The following is a 17,324-nucleotide window of genomic DNA, read 5'->3' on the forward strand; positions in this document are numbered from 1 at the left end:
TATGGCACCCCTCCCTTCCAAAAGAAGAAGGGGCACCCTTAACATGTATAGATTACAACATCAATATTTTAGAACCTGAAGAGTGAATATACATTTATTGGATTGAAGCGTTCATGTAAATCTATTTTTACAAATAAAAGTTTGAATGAGAAAGGCTGGGTCTGACCGCTAGGTGGATTAATTTAGGTTTTATACTTTCGGTTTCGCAAGTGATTGCTACACCTTTCTAGGAGAAAGGCAAAAATCAAATTTTAATGCCAGCATTTTTTGTAAACCCTTATAGCTGTGGACATGTTCTGGAGATCACCGCTTCCCAGAATGTCTCTAACGGGTACGTTCGGTTGTTTTCCTCGGACCCGAAGGGAATCTATAAACTCGGACCTAACACCACAGTATTTGGCACACAACCAAACAACATGCTCGATGTCATGGTAGCCATCGCCACAAACGCAGTGATTACTGTCTAGAAGCCCTATACGAAAGAGATGCGTGTTTGGCGTGTAGTGATTGGACATTACGGAATGAAGTCCCGACCTATGTAGAGGCATTCTCTACCAGGACTTGTGATTATTTATAAATGAAACATACGGAGTCCTGTACGTGCATAGTACGTACACGGAACCACTCCATAAGATGTAGATGATGATGGAAATGATGGAAGTGATGGGAGTGATTATCCTTATTGAATTACAATTTGGCTTAAATATGAACCTACGGGTAACTCAGAGCGAGAGACTCTCAGACTACCGTTTATCTAGCTATCATATTTAAGCCTATAGTATTTCTTGGCCTGTCTCTATTTCGAACTTATTTTTAGTACATACATTCGACTATTTGCTGAGAACATTAGGGCGCGTGCGAGAGCGTATGATATTTGATCGCGCGCTACTGTGATTATCCGAGAGCGCGCAAGCTCTCAGTACCGCGCGCAACCGTGAGCGCCTAGAGGGCAACCGTGTGTGACGCTGTGCCTCTGGCTTCTGTTTTGATTTGGTAAATTGAAAAGGTAGACATAAAGTGGCATGATCGATAGGATGTTTACATTTCGTAAGCCACCGGCTTACGTTCGACGACTTATAACTAGGACGCTTGGTTATTATTTTAAACGATTCATATTAATGATGTTTTGTCATTTATCGGTTTCGCCAACGATTGATAATAGGAATGCTCGGGAATGCTATGTTATTGCAAGGTGTTTCCTGCGTGTTATGGGGTATTATCTACCAAAAAAAATTTTTTCTTGTCATTTTTTTTGTTGGCTTGAATCATGCTAAAACTATCCTAGAATCAAAATCTACATCGCCCAAGTACTGATCTAAACTCAACATTCGTTTAAATCATTTTTTACCGAACAACTTCCATGCTCCAAAAAAACATTTTTCGTTTATTTTGGCGATGCTCGTTTTTGTTTTTAATTTCGAGGCTTTGTAAACTAGAAGAAATTACCTATGGTCGATATCGTGTTGCAAATTTGTAGTATAGAGGTCGCCGCATCAAGTTTCGATCATTACAGCGTCTATACAGCACGTGTTTACTCACAAATTCCATTTGTTTAGTCGATCAGCCGTTCTCGTTGTGTACGTTCTTTGTTTGAATTTTTTGATACTTTTTAACTGTGAGTTATATTCAAAAGTAGTCAAATATGAGTGACAAGTTTGAGTATTGCGTGGGATTGGACGCCAACCACGTCAAAGTCGCTAAGCATCGCATGTCTGATATCGCGAAAGAGGCTAGGCGCAGCCTAACATTAGATAACAAAAAGGGAGAAGAGGAAAATGAAGTTCAGGAAGATAAACTTTACGGCGCAGGGGTAGCTGACTGAAGGTAAAAAAATATTAGGGGCTTTACAGTTGCGATTCTTAAGATTTATAGCAATTTGAAACTTTAAACGCGTTTTTCTCAAAACCATGTTTTCAAAATCGGCGAGCAGTAGAACTGAAAAAGTTTACATCCGATTGACTTGAAATTTTAATTGTAGCTTCTTCATTAGATTATCTAGTGAAGTACACACGATTTTAGCGGTTGATTAACAACAACTGCTAACCAATTGCTGCTAACCAATTGTGTTTAGAAGTAGCGTCGCGTACACTTCTTATATTTTGGTGCTATTATTTTTGCGAAATTGTTGGTGCAAATTGCGTATTACGTACTGGAAAATCGTTATTTAGTTTCTGCTTCCGTCTATTTCGGCTACTTGTGTGTACTACCAAGTTTTTATCGCGTATTTCGTACCTTCTTCGCATATTGTGCGGCGTTAGTGATTTACAAAACAATCACCTATTCGATCATCATCTACGGCACAGCCAGCTTTCGTTAAGTTTCTATCTTGCTTGTATTGGTCACTTGTGTATGGTTTATCGTGTGTTAAGCGCTATGGAGAAGAAACATTGCATTGAATGCAAAAATGATATCAACGATATCGAACCGATGCGTTGCGAAATCTGTGAGTCCTATATGCATATAAACCAAGCTTGCTGCGGTATAAATTCTCGTGGTTTGAAGGAACAATTCGCGCAGGGGAAACTTTTACTGTTGTGCACAGCTTGCAGGAATGAAATGAACGGTCGTAGTATTCGAGTGTATATTGCTGATATCCAACAAGTGCCACCAATACTACCAAACTCGACTGACTTACCAGTTAAAGTCCAGCAACTTTACGACGTAGTTGAAGCGCTAAGTAAAAAAATCGATAAACTCACAATCACTCAGTCGCTCGACTGGCCTGTACCCACACCAAAAACACCTGTTTGGTCTAACCGCACTACCAAACGTAGGCGCATTGATGAAAATGTGATCGCAGAAATCCAATCCGATTGTGGCACAAACGCTATTGACTTGAGTGATCTCTCGGTTCCCTCGATCGCTCCCAACGTCAATAAATTTTGGCTATACCTTTCACGCTTGAATCCACTACTAACAGACAGTGATGTACAGAAAATTGTGTCCCGCTGTTTGAACGTTACTGATCCAGTCGATGTGATACGCTCGTCCCCAAAGGGAAAGACGTCTCTAACATGTCATTTGTGTCCTATAAAATCGGTTTAGATCCTGACTTGAAACCGAATGCATTAAACCCATCGTCTTGGCCTGTCGGTATGCTATTCCGTGAATTTGTTGATCGACCAAAAAACCCGAATCGCTTGCTCGTTACGGGCCCTCGGTGAGGATGGACATACTGTAATCTACCCTCCTGCAGACTATATGCATGATGAGGGTAATGGTAATGAGATTTTCTGCTACTACCATAATGTAAGAGGCCTACGTACTAAAATTGACGATATTTTTTTGACAATGTCTGAATGCAGCTATGATATTATTATCTTGACAGAAACCGCATCAATTCACTGCAACTGTTTGAATCTTCATTTAATGTTTTCCGTTGTGATCGCAATCTTGCTAATAGTAATAAAAAAAGCTTCGGTGGAGTTTTGATTGCTGTTGCGGAAGAACACAGCAGCTCAATTGCCGAAACAATGAATGGTCGTTGCTTGGAGCAAGTGTGCGTGCGTGCCTCAATTCGTGGCGCAAAGCTGCTAATTTGTGGAGTGTATATTCCACCCGACAAAAGCCAGCTGGTTAGTGTGATCGATTCGCATATTGCTTCGATTGTGGAGCTTTGTAGCAATAGCCCAGTGAACGATGAAGTTAGGACTGGGCGATCTTCAAGATCGATCTTAAGGATCGATTCAGTTGAACAGTCCCTGAATCGATTCATTGAAAATACCGTTGCCACGGAATCGATCTTTGTTGGATCGATCTTTTGAAGTACTTTTTACGGTACAGTGGAATTAAAACTAACTGATTGAATGTACAGACGGTGTTATAAGCAGATACGCAAAAAGTGAGGTCGGAAACTCCAAGTGAACCGTCAAATCGAGGCTCCAAGTGTGCAAAGTAAACAAACTCAGGAGTGTTACTTTTCTTACAGAATTTGTATTGTAATCAGTAATGTAAATGTTGTGAACCACGTGCAATTCTGGTTTGAACGGAAAATGTGTTCGTTATGCTCGTATTATGAGTGATGCATTTGAAATTTAAAAAACGTATAAACAAGCTTTGAAACTCAGTAATATATCCTTACAAAGTTTCGGAATTTCATTACATTTTCTAGTGCGAATGAAAAGTCATGCGCAATTAATTGTGGTTGCCAGAATTGTTTGGAATAGAATATTAGCAAAGGGTTGCCATATAGCAAAGGGTTGCCATATAGCGTGTCAAAACATCATTCAAAATACATTGCAGAATCATACGTCAAAACACTTTTGCGTTATTGTTTGTATAAAGTGATACAAAATTAAAATTATAATAGGAGGGTTGGTGTGCCACCAGTCCGAACTAAGTAACATTTTTTCGAAAATTGAGTTATTAATACCAGTGTTTGTGAGAATAAGAAAAAACAACCTCGTCCCCAGTCACTGACAAGGCGAGCAAAATGTTATATTAGGGATCGCAAGTAAAACTTGACGTGTGACAGCTGAGTCGAACAACTTCTCAGACAAGTTATTTGTCTAAAATCCAGTCGACTCGCCATTTGTAATACCGAAATTGGTCGGGCGAGTAACTCGCCACTCGCTTCGTTTTCTGTGATAAGCCCCTATAAAAAAAATTTCTTAAAACTTTGAACGCCGATTACTCGAAATAATGTTCTTAAAACGATTCGATTTTGTTGCTCGACGATCATGTCACCAGTTGCATTATTAGCAGGAATGGAATGGACTATACGGAGGCATGATGATATCATAATTGCACGCAACCTTTCAAAAGTCTTGTTTTATTGGAAACGATACATGATCACCAAAAGCATCCTTAACAGTGCGCGTCTATTTATGTTGTTATGGCGACCACAGATAACAGATATCCAAGCTAGAACAAAAAACTCCAGAAATCGTGTGTAAGATTCCAAAATCTTACTCGTTTGGAATGCTAACGACATCTTTCTGCAACTTCCGACCTTAACTATGTCCACGCAAAATCGTGGACTTTGAGAACGATTTTTGTTGGATCTGACTCCGAACATACCGGGCCGCGTTGAACCAATTTGGTTCAACTATCCTTGGTAGTTGGCCTGACAGTCTACGACAGTGGTCATCTGGTTGGTTGTTTCCGATTCCATTGGTAAAACGCTGATCTCCGTGACAGCTCGCTTGAACAGGCCTCGACCGGTTCGTACCAACACAACACGCACTAGTCCGTCCGACCCAGCGTATGTTTGTACCACCCTTCCAAGGGGCCATGTAAATGGGGGGTAGTTGTCCTGTTTGAGAAGCACCATAGTTCCAGGTTCGATATTCTTCGTTGCTGTTTTCCACTCCGAACGCTGGTGTAACAAGGATATGTAGTCTCGGGACCAACACTTCCAGAAATTTTGGACACTACGACGAGATTCCTGAAAACGAGATAGGTTGGAAATAGGTTTATCAGAAACATCGGGCTCGGGAATGGAAAGCATCGGTTTTCCAATGAGAAGGTGTCCAGGTGTTAATACGGAAAGATCCTCGGGATGCTCGGTGAGGGGGGTGAGAGGCCGAGAGTTGAGAATGCCTTCAATATGTGCAGCTGCTGTTGCGAGTTCGTCGATTGTGTACGACGACGAACCGAAGAATCGTTGAAAATGGCGTTTGAACGATTTTACCCCGGCCTCCCACAATCCCCCGAAATGTGGTGAGCGCGCCGGAATAAATTTGAAGTTGGTTCCTTCGCTTAGGCAGTACTGCTCCCATTCATTGTCTGAAACTGTTGTTGATACCGACGACGTAACTCGCGCATTTCACGATCAGCCCCGACGAAAGCTGTCGCGTTATCGCAACGAAGCTGGATTAACCGCCCGCGTCGAGCTACAAACCGTTTAATAGCATTGATGCACGCAGCTGATGTTAGGTCGGGTACGATCTCGATGTGAACGGCTTTCAGCGACAGGCACACGAATATCGCGGCGTACATTTTCACGCTAGCCCCCCTACCATTCAAAGGACGAACGTTAAATGGTCCGCAGTAGTCCAACCCGGAATAGGAAAAAACTCGAGCAGGATTAACACGTGCGGACGGTAGCGGAGCCATTTGTTGGTTGGTGCTTGACGGTGAACAGCGGAAGCAAGTCACACAAGACCGTACAACTCGACGTACTAGCTGTCTTCCTCGAATCGGCCAATAACGTTGTCGCATTGTTGAGAGTAATAGAGTAGGTCCAGAGTGAGCCGTTCGTAAATGCAATGACCGAGCTATCAGCCAGCTGAGGTGATGATTAGGGGGAAGCAGCAATGGATATTTCGTATCATAGGGCGCTTCTAAATTTTGTATAGCCGACGACTGTATAGCCGAAGTAAACCGTTATCGTCAAGGAATACGTCAATATTTTTAAGAACAGAATGTGTGTCGAATATAATTTTATGCTCTGGTTTTAGTTTCATGATGGCTAATTGTTGAATTTCATTTGAAAAGGTAGTTACCTGTACCATTCGAATAATCGTTTTGTGTGCCATGTCGAGCTCCGGCAGTGTCAGCGTACCAGTGAAAGGGTTCTTCTTGCTCCTAACGTTGTTGGAAAACCGGAGGCACCAGGCAACAGTCTTCAGCAACCTTCCTAGATCGGAAAATCTCGAAACAATGGAATCGTCATTCTCTATGCTCGCCAATGCAACCGTGTTTCGTCTCTCCTGGTCTACATCGGAATTGGGTATCGCATTGGGCAACATTTTCGGCCAACAGGTAACAGGATCCTTTAGAAACGGTGGTCCATGCCACCACAGAGCATCGTCCATTATTTGGCTTGGTCAAATCCCACGAGAAATTCGGTCTGCCGGATTGAGATCCGTGGGGATGTGTCTCCATTGACAGTTTTTGGTAAGCCTCTGTACCTCAGCAACGCGATTGGACACAAATACTTTCCAGTTTGTGGGTGGTGCTCGAGGCCAATATAGCACCACAGTCGAATCCGTCCAGAAAGTGACGGTTGCCGAGAAGTCCGTTGCATTTCGTAAATTATCCGGCTGCCCAATACTGCTGCACATAGTTCAAGCCGTGGTATCGACAATCCTCGTAAAGGAGCCACTCGTGCCTTTGTAATTAAAAGATGACTCGATTTTGCCTTCGTGGTTTGGACCAACCACATAAACACAAGAGCCGTAACCCTTCTCGGACGCGTCATAGAAACAGTGAAGATGGTTATTCCGATGTGAATTGGACAGAACCCGCCGAGGGTTGGTTAACTGCTGGAGCAAAGTAAGTTCACTACGAAAGTCTTTCCACCAGGCACTTTCCTCACTAGAAACCTCCTCGTCCTATGAAACATGTTTGGCCCAAAGACGTTGAACAAACATTCTAGCGTTGACCACGACTGCACCAAAAAGTCCTAATGGGTCAAACAGTTGAGAAGTTTCGGAAACCACGATGCGTTTGGTAACCGTCGATAATCCGGGTAACGAGGGAATCTTGAAGCTAAAGCTGTCATTTCGTGGGTTCCATAGAAGCCCTAAAGCAGTTACCGTCGACCGTCCTATCTCCATTATCGCTCTCCCACAGCTCACTTGGTATGTGTTGCAACACCTTTTGGTAATTTGTGCTCCATTTGCGTAATGTAAATCCTCCAACGTCGAGAAGCTCTCGTAATTGACGACAAATTTCAGCGGATTCTTCGAGGTTGTCGCTTCCAGCCAAACAATCGTCTACATAAAACCGATTGGTTACAACTTTCGATGCTAGAGGGAATTTGTGGCCTTCGTCTTCGGCCAGTTTGTTGAGCACCCGGGCAGCTTGATACGGAGAGCTTGCAAGTCCGTAAGTCACCGTTTTCAGCTGATAAATCTGCAATGGCATGGATGAATCTCGTCGCCAGACAATCTGCTGATCCGATCGATCCTCGGCATGAATCCAAATTTGGCGGAACATTTTTTCCGCGTCAGCAGTGAAAACGTACTGCGGCATTCTGAAGTTAACAGCGGTAGCTAATAGTGTTGGTTGCACTGTGGGACCAATGCGCAGTACATCATTGAGAGTGAGTGTACCTGATCCCTTACTGCTAGCATAAAAAACGACACGAGTTTTTGTCGTACTGCTTTCCAACCGATGAACATCATGATGTGGGAGGAAATACTGCGGACCCGCGACGCTTGAGCCAACTTCCATATGCCCCATAGGGGTGTGCGAAACTGGCTTTTCTGGTGTCGAAACGAAACGAAACGAAATTAACCCTTAATTTCGATTTCGCCAAATTAGTCGAAACGAAATCAAGGTGGATTTCGAGTTCTCGAGACGAAACGAAATTGGTTTCTAAATTTCGCGAAATTTCGCGAAATTTCGAAAAATAAAATAAATGTTTCTGAAACATAGCATTACAATGATTTGTAACGTTGGAGAGTACGCTAACGAAGTACCCTTCAACAGCTGATCGCAAGGTGCTTACCTGGTCGACGAACAGTAACGTAGGTATTCAGTTATCGATAAACCGACAATGACGAGAAAATCAAAAATGTTAAAAACAAAAATCTTGATGCATTCATTTATACAGATTATATTGCAGGTAATAGTAGCGCGATAGATACAAATGATATAAAGGTCAAACTCGAAATGTCTTTGTAAATAATAATTTAATGAGCTTCTGAACTGATTCTTTTGGTTTGAATGCAACTATGTTTAAAATAGTAATCCTTCTTTCATAGCACTTTCATCATTCAAAATCCAAGTTTTGTCCTAGAGCTCGAACTGGAAAACATGAGAGATGGTAGGTAGGTTTTCAACCATTCCTGTGAGTTTTGGTGTCCCTAGCAAAGATAACTTTTCCAAAGAGTTGTTCCCTATGCAAACGTAAAAGCGACGAATCCGATAAGCAATTCCTCGGCGGCCTTTTGATGCATTTCTGCATTCTCTAAAAGCGGCAAAATTCACAGGAATGGTTAAAAAGCTGTAAAACCTTTGGAGGGCAACTTTTTTTTCGCTTTTGTCGACCAGTGTTATTGAATTTTTTTTAACACCGTTTAGTCAGACTAGACTAAGTGACATTTTTATCAAATCGAGGAAAACAAAATTCAAGTTAACTATTCTGTAAACTTTGAAGTTTTCAATATTTTGCACATTTTTTAATATAACTTAAAATTACTTTTTAACTGAGCAGTTCCACAAAAAATGTCTCAGTTTCAATATTTTTTGTCATTTTAGATTTGGCCTAAGCTTTGCATAAACGTTTCTATAGGCTGAGAAGCTAGTTAAAATGCTATTTTGGGAGGGTTATTGTGATTATAAATATTTTCAGAGCCAAAAGTTTTTTGATCAGTGTGACGTCTCTGGAAAAGTTTTAGACAGTAATTTCATCTTTCCGATAAAAAAAAACTCTGAAAAATTCATTTATTTAATGTAAAAGAAACATTAAAATTAACATAAAAAAGCTTATTTTTCAAACATCTTTTTTTGTGTAAAAATTACAAAAAAAATACCGAAGCGATGAAGAAATCAATAAAAAATTAAATTTAAAAAAAAAATTTACAACATGTTTATTTTTGGAAGGACAATATTATTATCTATAACTTTGCCAAAGGCACTATGCCAATCAAACCAACTGTTTCGATTATAAAAATATTTTAATTACCCACAGAGTGTCCAATTGGAGATTAAAATTATTTTTTCAGCTAAATCGGTTTGTTTGACTGGCATAACTAGTGTCTCTGGTAAGGTTGTAGAAAATAATTTTGTCCTAAAAAAATATGCCCTGTGAGTTTCTGCGACACCCAAAATAATGAAATGCATTCGGGACCATTCCTAAACTACGTGGTCATATTTTGATCCCTTTTATACCCCCCTTCTCCCCCGTGGTCTTTCGTGGTCTTTTGTTTTGTGATCTTATTCTGCAAATATGAAAAAAATGAAGGTTCAAGAAAACTGATTATTAGATATTGCGCAAATTGTAAATGGAATTTTCAGTAATATCATTTTCTCAAAACCAAAATAACAAACAGATAATGGTTGTTTAATTTTTGATAATATTTCATTGTCTTTAACAAATATAATAATTTCCTTACCTGAAAGTAATTTAAAATACGCTTTTCGGTTTTCGTTATGGTAAATTTTTCGCTTATAGTTATGGTAAATTGTATACTCATCTAGAAAACATCTAGAAAAATATATAGTTGATAATAAGTGAAACCTTTTAATTAAATTCTAATTTAATTTATTTCCGATATATTTTTTACACTTGAATCGCTAGAACAAGTTTGCACTTCCAGTGAGCATCTGCTCTTTCAAGGAAGTGTGATACGATGTTGTTAACTATACGTTGAAGCTGGTGATGATACTTGTCGACAATTGTGGGGTGGTGCTGGTGGTTCGCGCGTTGATGGCGTTGCTCTGGTTACGGCGTACGGCAGAGGCATTGGTGAGTAGTGTTTTGTGGTATTCGGGTGTAATCCAGAATTAGGCTAGATACTGTGGTATTTTCGTTTTCATGATAGCTCGCAAACGACGCTTGAAGATATATGTTGTGGGGGCATTTTTACATGATGGGGGGAGGTCGTTAAACAGTTTGCTACCAATGTACGACATTTTTTGCGACCGTATTCCGTGTTGAATCGTGGCAAATACAGGTGACCAGTTTGTCTGTTTGAGCGGTTTTCGTGCATTCTTCTTGTGACAAGGACGGTTGAAGTGATGTTATTTCGCAAGTGGATCAACATTTGATACTCCTGGAGTACACGGATTGGTAGGGTTGAGTCCCTGGGATCTCCGTATAGTAGATGAGTGGGATACAGATGAGGTTTCCGGAACACGGCTTTCAAGCTTCTGTTTTATATCACCTGTAGCTCTCTCAAAGAAGATTTGCAAGCCAGTCCCCACGTTGCAACTAGGTACTGGAGCCGAGAATGGATTAGTGAGAAGTATAGTGTTTTCATAGTCGCCAAAGGCAAAAATGATGAAACCTTCCTTAATATACCACAGAGTGATGTTAGCTTTCGCTTGAGAGACTCAAGATGGGCCTTCCAGTTCATTCTATTGTCTAGCGTTAGGCCGAGAAATGGGTATTCAAATACTTCTTCGATGACACGATTGGCGATTTCAATTGGCTCGCGAGCCGGGAGTTCTCTGCGGAACGAGTGAATGAGCATATACTTGGTTTTCGATAGATTCATTGACATCAAATTAGTTTGAAAGTAGTCATGTAGAAGAAGGAGGTCCCGTTCGATTTGAAGCTGGATAGCGGTGCATTCTGTTCCTCGATAGAAGACTGACGTGTCGTCAGCAAAGAGACGTAACTTTCCATGCAGCTCTAACTTGGCCAGGTCATTAATAAACAGCCGAAAAAGAATTGGCCCCAAGTTACTACCTTGGGGCACACCAGTCGACACGGCCTCATAGTGATCAACGGGTAATCATCTTTCAGGCACCTGACGATAGCATTACTTAAACCTGGGACGTAGGGGAGTGATGCGATAAAAAGCCCGAGAAAAAGAAATTGAATCCACCAACGCATCGTGCTTTGTGATGTGGTAAAAGTTTGTAGGTAATCTCTAAAGCTCAAACTAACTCTAACGTTTCAATATAGGTACTTTGAAAGAGATCCTATAGACAGCTATGACAACCTATCGTAAAGCTTTGTACGAAAAACGGTACAACTTTATGTAAGTTTTTTGAAAAAAACAATGTCAGAGTTTTTGAAGCAAAAAAAATGTGCTATTTTTATAAAATGTTTTTAATAAACTTGTAGATCCCCTGAAGGCCAAGTTCAAAGGCCGAAACGTCGGACATAAAACCTAGTAGCGTTTTGATACACCCCCAAGACTGAAAAAGCCGTATTTCCCTTGAAATAAATTACAAAGTTTTTGAATGTCGAACAAAATATAAACATCTTTCTTTCTTCCTTCAGTTCACGAACATCCAGGTCTTATATATTGTTTTTAAGACCAAAACGTTGATTTTTTTACCGGTCGTTGAGTATTGAAATATACTTCCAGGAAAAATAACATAAATCCCGACGCATTGCAAAATAGAACTATTATTCTAAAGAAGTAAATGCCATATAAGGCAAAGCCTGTTAAAAAAAAAATTTTTCTTCGTTCGGATAAATTTAAAATATGTTTCAAAAATTTCATTACAGTTAATTGCTGACAACTCTCAAACTTTCCGTGACACTTATTAATTAGTCGTGTCAAATAAATATATTAATTAAAAAATTGCGAAAGCTTCGTCTTGACTTAGTGGCAATAATAAATTATAAGTCAGAAAAAAGACTACGTGGTCTATTCGTTAACCCGCACGCGGGGGGATTTTTCGTGGTCTTTTGATAAGTCACCCCCCGTCTCCCTATATATGACTACGTGTTTGGGAACGGCCCCTTTGAAACAAACCAAAAATTATTTTTCTTTCAACCAATCAACAGTTAGAATGGAATGTTGTAATGCAACAAACAAATAGTTTTCTCTTTACTCAATCAAGTTATTCGTAATCATCCTCGTTCTCTTATTTCTCGTTCTTTCTAACCTTTCTTTTCTTCTACCTTGTCAAGTGCAAAGTCAGAATCACTTCTATGCCATAATCTGAACTTGTTTTTGACATTGTAAAATTGTGTGTCCCCTACACAAGAGTAACATTTCTCAATTATGTGTTCAACGATAGCGAACCATTTACTTTTTATTCATTCATTACCTGGCAATTTTGAAACTTATGCTGACTTTGAAGTCAGAGTGTTTTGAAACAATACTAAAAATTCAGGCAATTACAACTTTTTCTGCTTAACACATCGATCACTCTGTCTGCACACTATAAGGCATGATATCTGGTCAGCCTAGTGATAGCAATGAACTATCTGAAAAAACACATTTAAATACACTACGGTGTGCGAAGAGGAGTCCTCTAACACAGAGAAATCCGAAAAAACGCTTGAAAAGAATAGAACAGAACATTTGGCCTGTAAGATAGAGCTTCAGAGCTTTAGTTTTGACAGAAATTGCTATGCCCTCCTAAACGAAAGACAAAAAGTGACCTCTTTAACTATGTGGACTGCAAATATAACCACATTTTGATGTACGTAAAAGATGCGTAAAATTTATTCCTACAAACAAATTACTAGATACCTTGTAGCGCATTTGGACGGCTTCATATTCCTCGAATTTGACTTCAGTGATGACATGAATTTTATTCTCTGCGTGAATAAAAAATACCTCCCGCATGATGTTACGGTTTTGTCTTTAAAAACAAAAATTACCGGCTGAGAGTTCATTCTTCTATAACTGACTTAGTATACCAGATATCTGTTGAGATATATTCAATTCAATTTATAGTCGCAATGAGCACAAACCAAAATAATGTAATAATGTGCATCGGAAATTTGGTCCGAAATTTCGCGAAATTTCGTAATCGTCGAAATTGGAACTTTAATTTCGCGAAATTTTAGGCGGAATTTAGCGAAATTCAACGAAATTTTTCGGCAATTTCGCGAAACCGAAATTTCGGGAAATTTCGAGTTTTGCGAAATTATACGAAATCATTCGAAATCTCGCACAGCCTTAATGCCCCATGCTCTCGTAATCATCCATAAACTTCACGTATTCATCACGCAGAGTGTTATCTCGGGAGAACCGCTTTTCCATGAGCAGAAAACGCCGCTTTGCCTGCTCATGAGAGCTCGCCAACAATTGAATCAAAGAATACCGGAGTATGAGACGAAGCACGTAACGACCGTCAGTATCACGAGACACGGTTTGTGAAAATGATTTTCAACCTCCTGTTCCTCTTGCGTAAGAGCCTTTCCAATATCGAGATTTTCAACCTCCCACATTTTTTCTAGTTGAATGTTCAAATTCTGATAAGTGACAACATGACATGCCACCGTTGCAGATTCGTTTGCTGAGTATTTTCCACATACCACGTAACCCAGCATTGTTTTCTGTAAAATAGGATAATTGTCAGCTAAAACTAATTGATGCGATTCGATCAGTGAGAAAAATAGTTCAGCCCCAATTATCAAATCGACTCCGTGGCTCACATTGAACTTTGGATCTGCTAAGGGCAACTTACGTGGAATTCGCCAGTGTGAGATATCAACATGAGCACTTGGAAGGCTAACTGTTAGCTTGGGAAGAACTAGACAGTCTAGATTGTGTAGCAATTTACCAAACCGTGATTGCAACGAGATTTCTACACGATATTTTACACTGACTATTGCTTGACCTATGCCGGTCACTGGCATATTGATACGAGTGCGTTTCAAACCAAGTTTCTGACACAAAGACTGATATAAAGTGAGATTGTGATGCGCTATCGAGCAAAGCTCTGGCATAGTGACCAATACCATTAACGTCCACTATGCGCACTAGTGCTGTTGATAGAAACACAATCTTTTGTTGTTTGTTTGTTGGAGCGGACACAGTTGCATTATCGTTAGAGCAAGAGAAAAGTGGTTCAATTTCTGCGAATTGACGATTTAAGTACACCGACGACGTGGGAGAGGGGCTACTTTCGACGGACGACACCGGCGGCGAACGGGTTGTCTGTTGTGAGCTACGCGAAGACACCACCGATGGTGTTACCGATACCGAGAACGAGGCCTCAGGCAGAGGCATGCTTTCTGAGCACACAGCGGTATAAGTTGGTAGAATTGATTGTCTTTCTTCTACAAGACTCGGAACCGATGTGATTGGTGGTAAATGTAGGAAACTGTGATGTCTCTTTGCGCACGTCTTACACAGATTGCCACGGCAATCTCTAGCCATATGTCCTCCCCGTAAGTTGATGTTTCTTAACGAAATCCAACCGATTGTTAGGTGACAATTTTAGAAATAATTCACACTAAAAGACTGGGTGCGCCTGTTTACAATTTGGGTATTTAACTACGCTCTCAGACACAACGTGTGCGGATGACTTGTATTTGATTGCTTTTAATTGGTTTACTGCAGGTTGAGTGTAGTTTGATTTGCACATTTGAAGTGTGCGTTATCGTTTGATAATAAAACTCATCAGTTCATCGTATTGCGGAACCGTATTGTCGTTGCAATGAGCTTCCCAATCCATCAAAGATTTTTGATCCAATAAACTGCTGAGACGCTCAACCAGAAATGAATTCCAATGGGCTTCAAATAATTCGAGCTTGTCTAAAATGCCTACATGTCGGTTGAATTCATCAGCTAATTCCGCTAGAGCTGAAGCTGATTCTCTTTTAACGTGGGGAATCTTTAAAATCGCCGACATGTGTTGCTTGACGAGAAAATTTTCGTTTTCGTTTCGGTCGCAAATTGTTTACCACGCGATAGCATAGTTGGTTTAAAATTAGTTTATTTGACACGGCACGATACATTCTCTGTTTTACTGAGCCAAGTACAATTCGTATTAATTCTACGTTAGCAGGGAAAAGAGGGAGGCCTTTTATTTATTCTCGCGGCCGACTACGAGCTAGTGGGGATTTAAGGTGAGAGGAGGGAAATACAATTCTTGCTTAAAACTAATCAAGATATACGATCTATTTGTGTTTCGACTGGTGTTCTTTTTTGTTTTTTAAACATAGATTTAGGCTCTTCGTGTTCGTGTCTCCAGCGTCGTATACGGGTATTCTGACAAATAGACAAAAGAATATTAAATTTTAATGTCAGTCTTTTTCAAATAACAGTACAGTTGTGTCATGTACTGGAGATCACCGCTTCCCAGAATGTCTCTAACGGGTACGTTCGGTTGTTTTTCTCGGGCCCGGTGGGAATCTATAAGCTCGGACCTAACATCACAGAATTCGGCACACGACCAAACAACATGCTCGATGTCATGGTAGCCATCGCCACAAACGCAGTGATTACTGTCTACAAGCCCTATACGAAAGAGATGCGTGTTTAACGTGTAGTGATTGGACATAAGTCTGGACATCACGCGAATGAAGTCCCGACCTACATCCAACCCCTTGAACCATGCTTTCGTCGATACCTTAGAAAAAATGGAATGTAGCCACCGTCCCAGTTCATCTGAGTTCCATGATGATTGCCAACTGTTGAGTGTTCTCTGACGCAAAATGCTATAAAATTCATCATAAGCAATTGGTCTTTCATAAATATCGCCATCAATAGCACCCACCTTAGCTAAAGAGTCAGCCTTTTCATTACCCGGAATCGAGCAATGAGAAGGGACCCACGCTAAGGTAACCCGGTAATTTTTATCTGTTAAAGCACTTAAAAACCGCCGTATTTTCCCCAGGAAATACGGGGTGTGCTTCACAGGCTTCATCGATCGCAGAGCCTCAATGGCACTGAGACTATCTGTGAAGATGAAGTAGTGGTCTATGGGTAGGGTTTCGATGATTCCAAGAGAGTACTGAATAGCAGCAAGTTCTGCGACGTACACGGAAGCAGGAGCATCGAGTTTGTAGGAGGCGGTAAAATTTTCGTGGAAAACACCGAAACCAGTGGACTCATCTAGATTAGATCCGTCAGTGTAAAACCTTTTATCATAACTAACATGTTTAAACTTATTGGAAAAAATCTTAGGGATCTCTTGGGGTCGCAATTGATCCGGGATACCAGAAATGTCTTGTTTCATGGTGGTGTCGAAGAATATAGCATTATTAGAAGTATCTAAAAGTGCGACATTGGAGGAATCGTATGAAGAAGGATTAATATCTTGAGCCATATAGTCAAAATATAAAGTCATAAATCTGGATTGAGATTGAAGGTCGACCAACCTCTCGAAATTTTCAATTACTAATGGGTTCATAACTGTGCATCGAATTAGCAACCGGTAAGAGAGATTCTAAAAACGATGTTTCAACGGAAGAATACCCGCTAACACTTCAAGACTCATCGTATGGGTCGACTGCATGCAACCCAAGGCAATACGCAAACAACGATATTGTATTCTTTCTAGTTTCAAAATATGCGTGTTCGCAGCGGAGCGAAAGCAGAAACAGCCGTACTCAAGAACTGACAATATCGTTGTTTGGTAAAGCCTTAGAAGGTCTCCTGGGTGGGCTCCTCACCAGGTTCCGGTAATCGTACGAAGAAAATTAATCCTCTGTTGGCATTTTCGTGTCAGATACCTAATATGACAAGCCCAGGTGCATTTAGAGTCGAACCAGACCCCGAGATATTTAGCGACTAAAACCTGAGAGATCGTTTTACCCGTTAGTACGAGCTGCAGCTGAGCTGGGTTATGCTTCCTAGAAAAAAACGACCAACTCAGTTTTCTCCGGAGAGAATTCGATACCCAGCTTAAGAGCCCATTCAGACAAATTGTCTAAGGTATCTTGCAATGGTCCTTGCAGATCGCTAGCCTCGCTACCAGTAATGGATACAACGCTATCGTCTGCAAGTTGCCTTAGCGTGCATGAATTTGCAAGACATTCATCGACGTCATTGACGTAAAAATTATAT

General features: G+C 40.6%; 1 protein-coding gene across 5 annotated transcripts in view; it reads left to right on the plus strand.

The window, feature by feature from the left end:
* Positions 1–17,324, plus strand: part of LOC129723376 (protein mini spindles) — a 487,241-nt gene that overhangs the window by 443,508 nt on the left and 26,409 nt on the right. Inside the window, exon 15 of one of the 5 annotated variants that reach the window (XM_055677566.1) lies at positions 10,193–10,360. The exons of the other annotated variants lie outside the window; for them this stretch is intronic. Coding sequence (XP_055533541.1) covers positions 10,193–10,240 — 48 coding nt within the window. The 3' untranslated portion in view covers positions 10,241–10,360. Of the gene's footprint in view, positions 1–10,192; positions 10,361–17,324 lie in introns of those variants that run through there. 5 annotated transcript variants of the gene reach the window in all.

The sequence above is a fragment of the Wyeomyia smithii genome, chromosome 2 (genome assembly GCF_029784165.1).
Source record: "Wyeomyia smithii strain HCP4-BCI-WySm-NY-G18 chromosome 2, ASM2978416v1, whole genome shotgun sequence".
NCBI lineage: Eukaryota > Metazoa > Arthropoda > Insecta > Diptera > Culicidae > Wyeomyia > Wyeomyia smithii.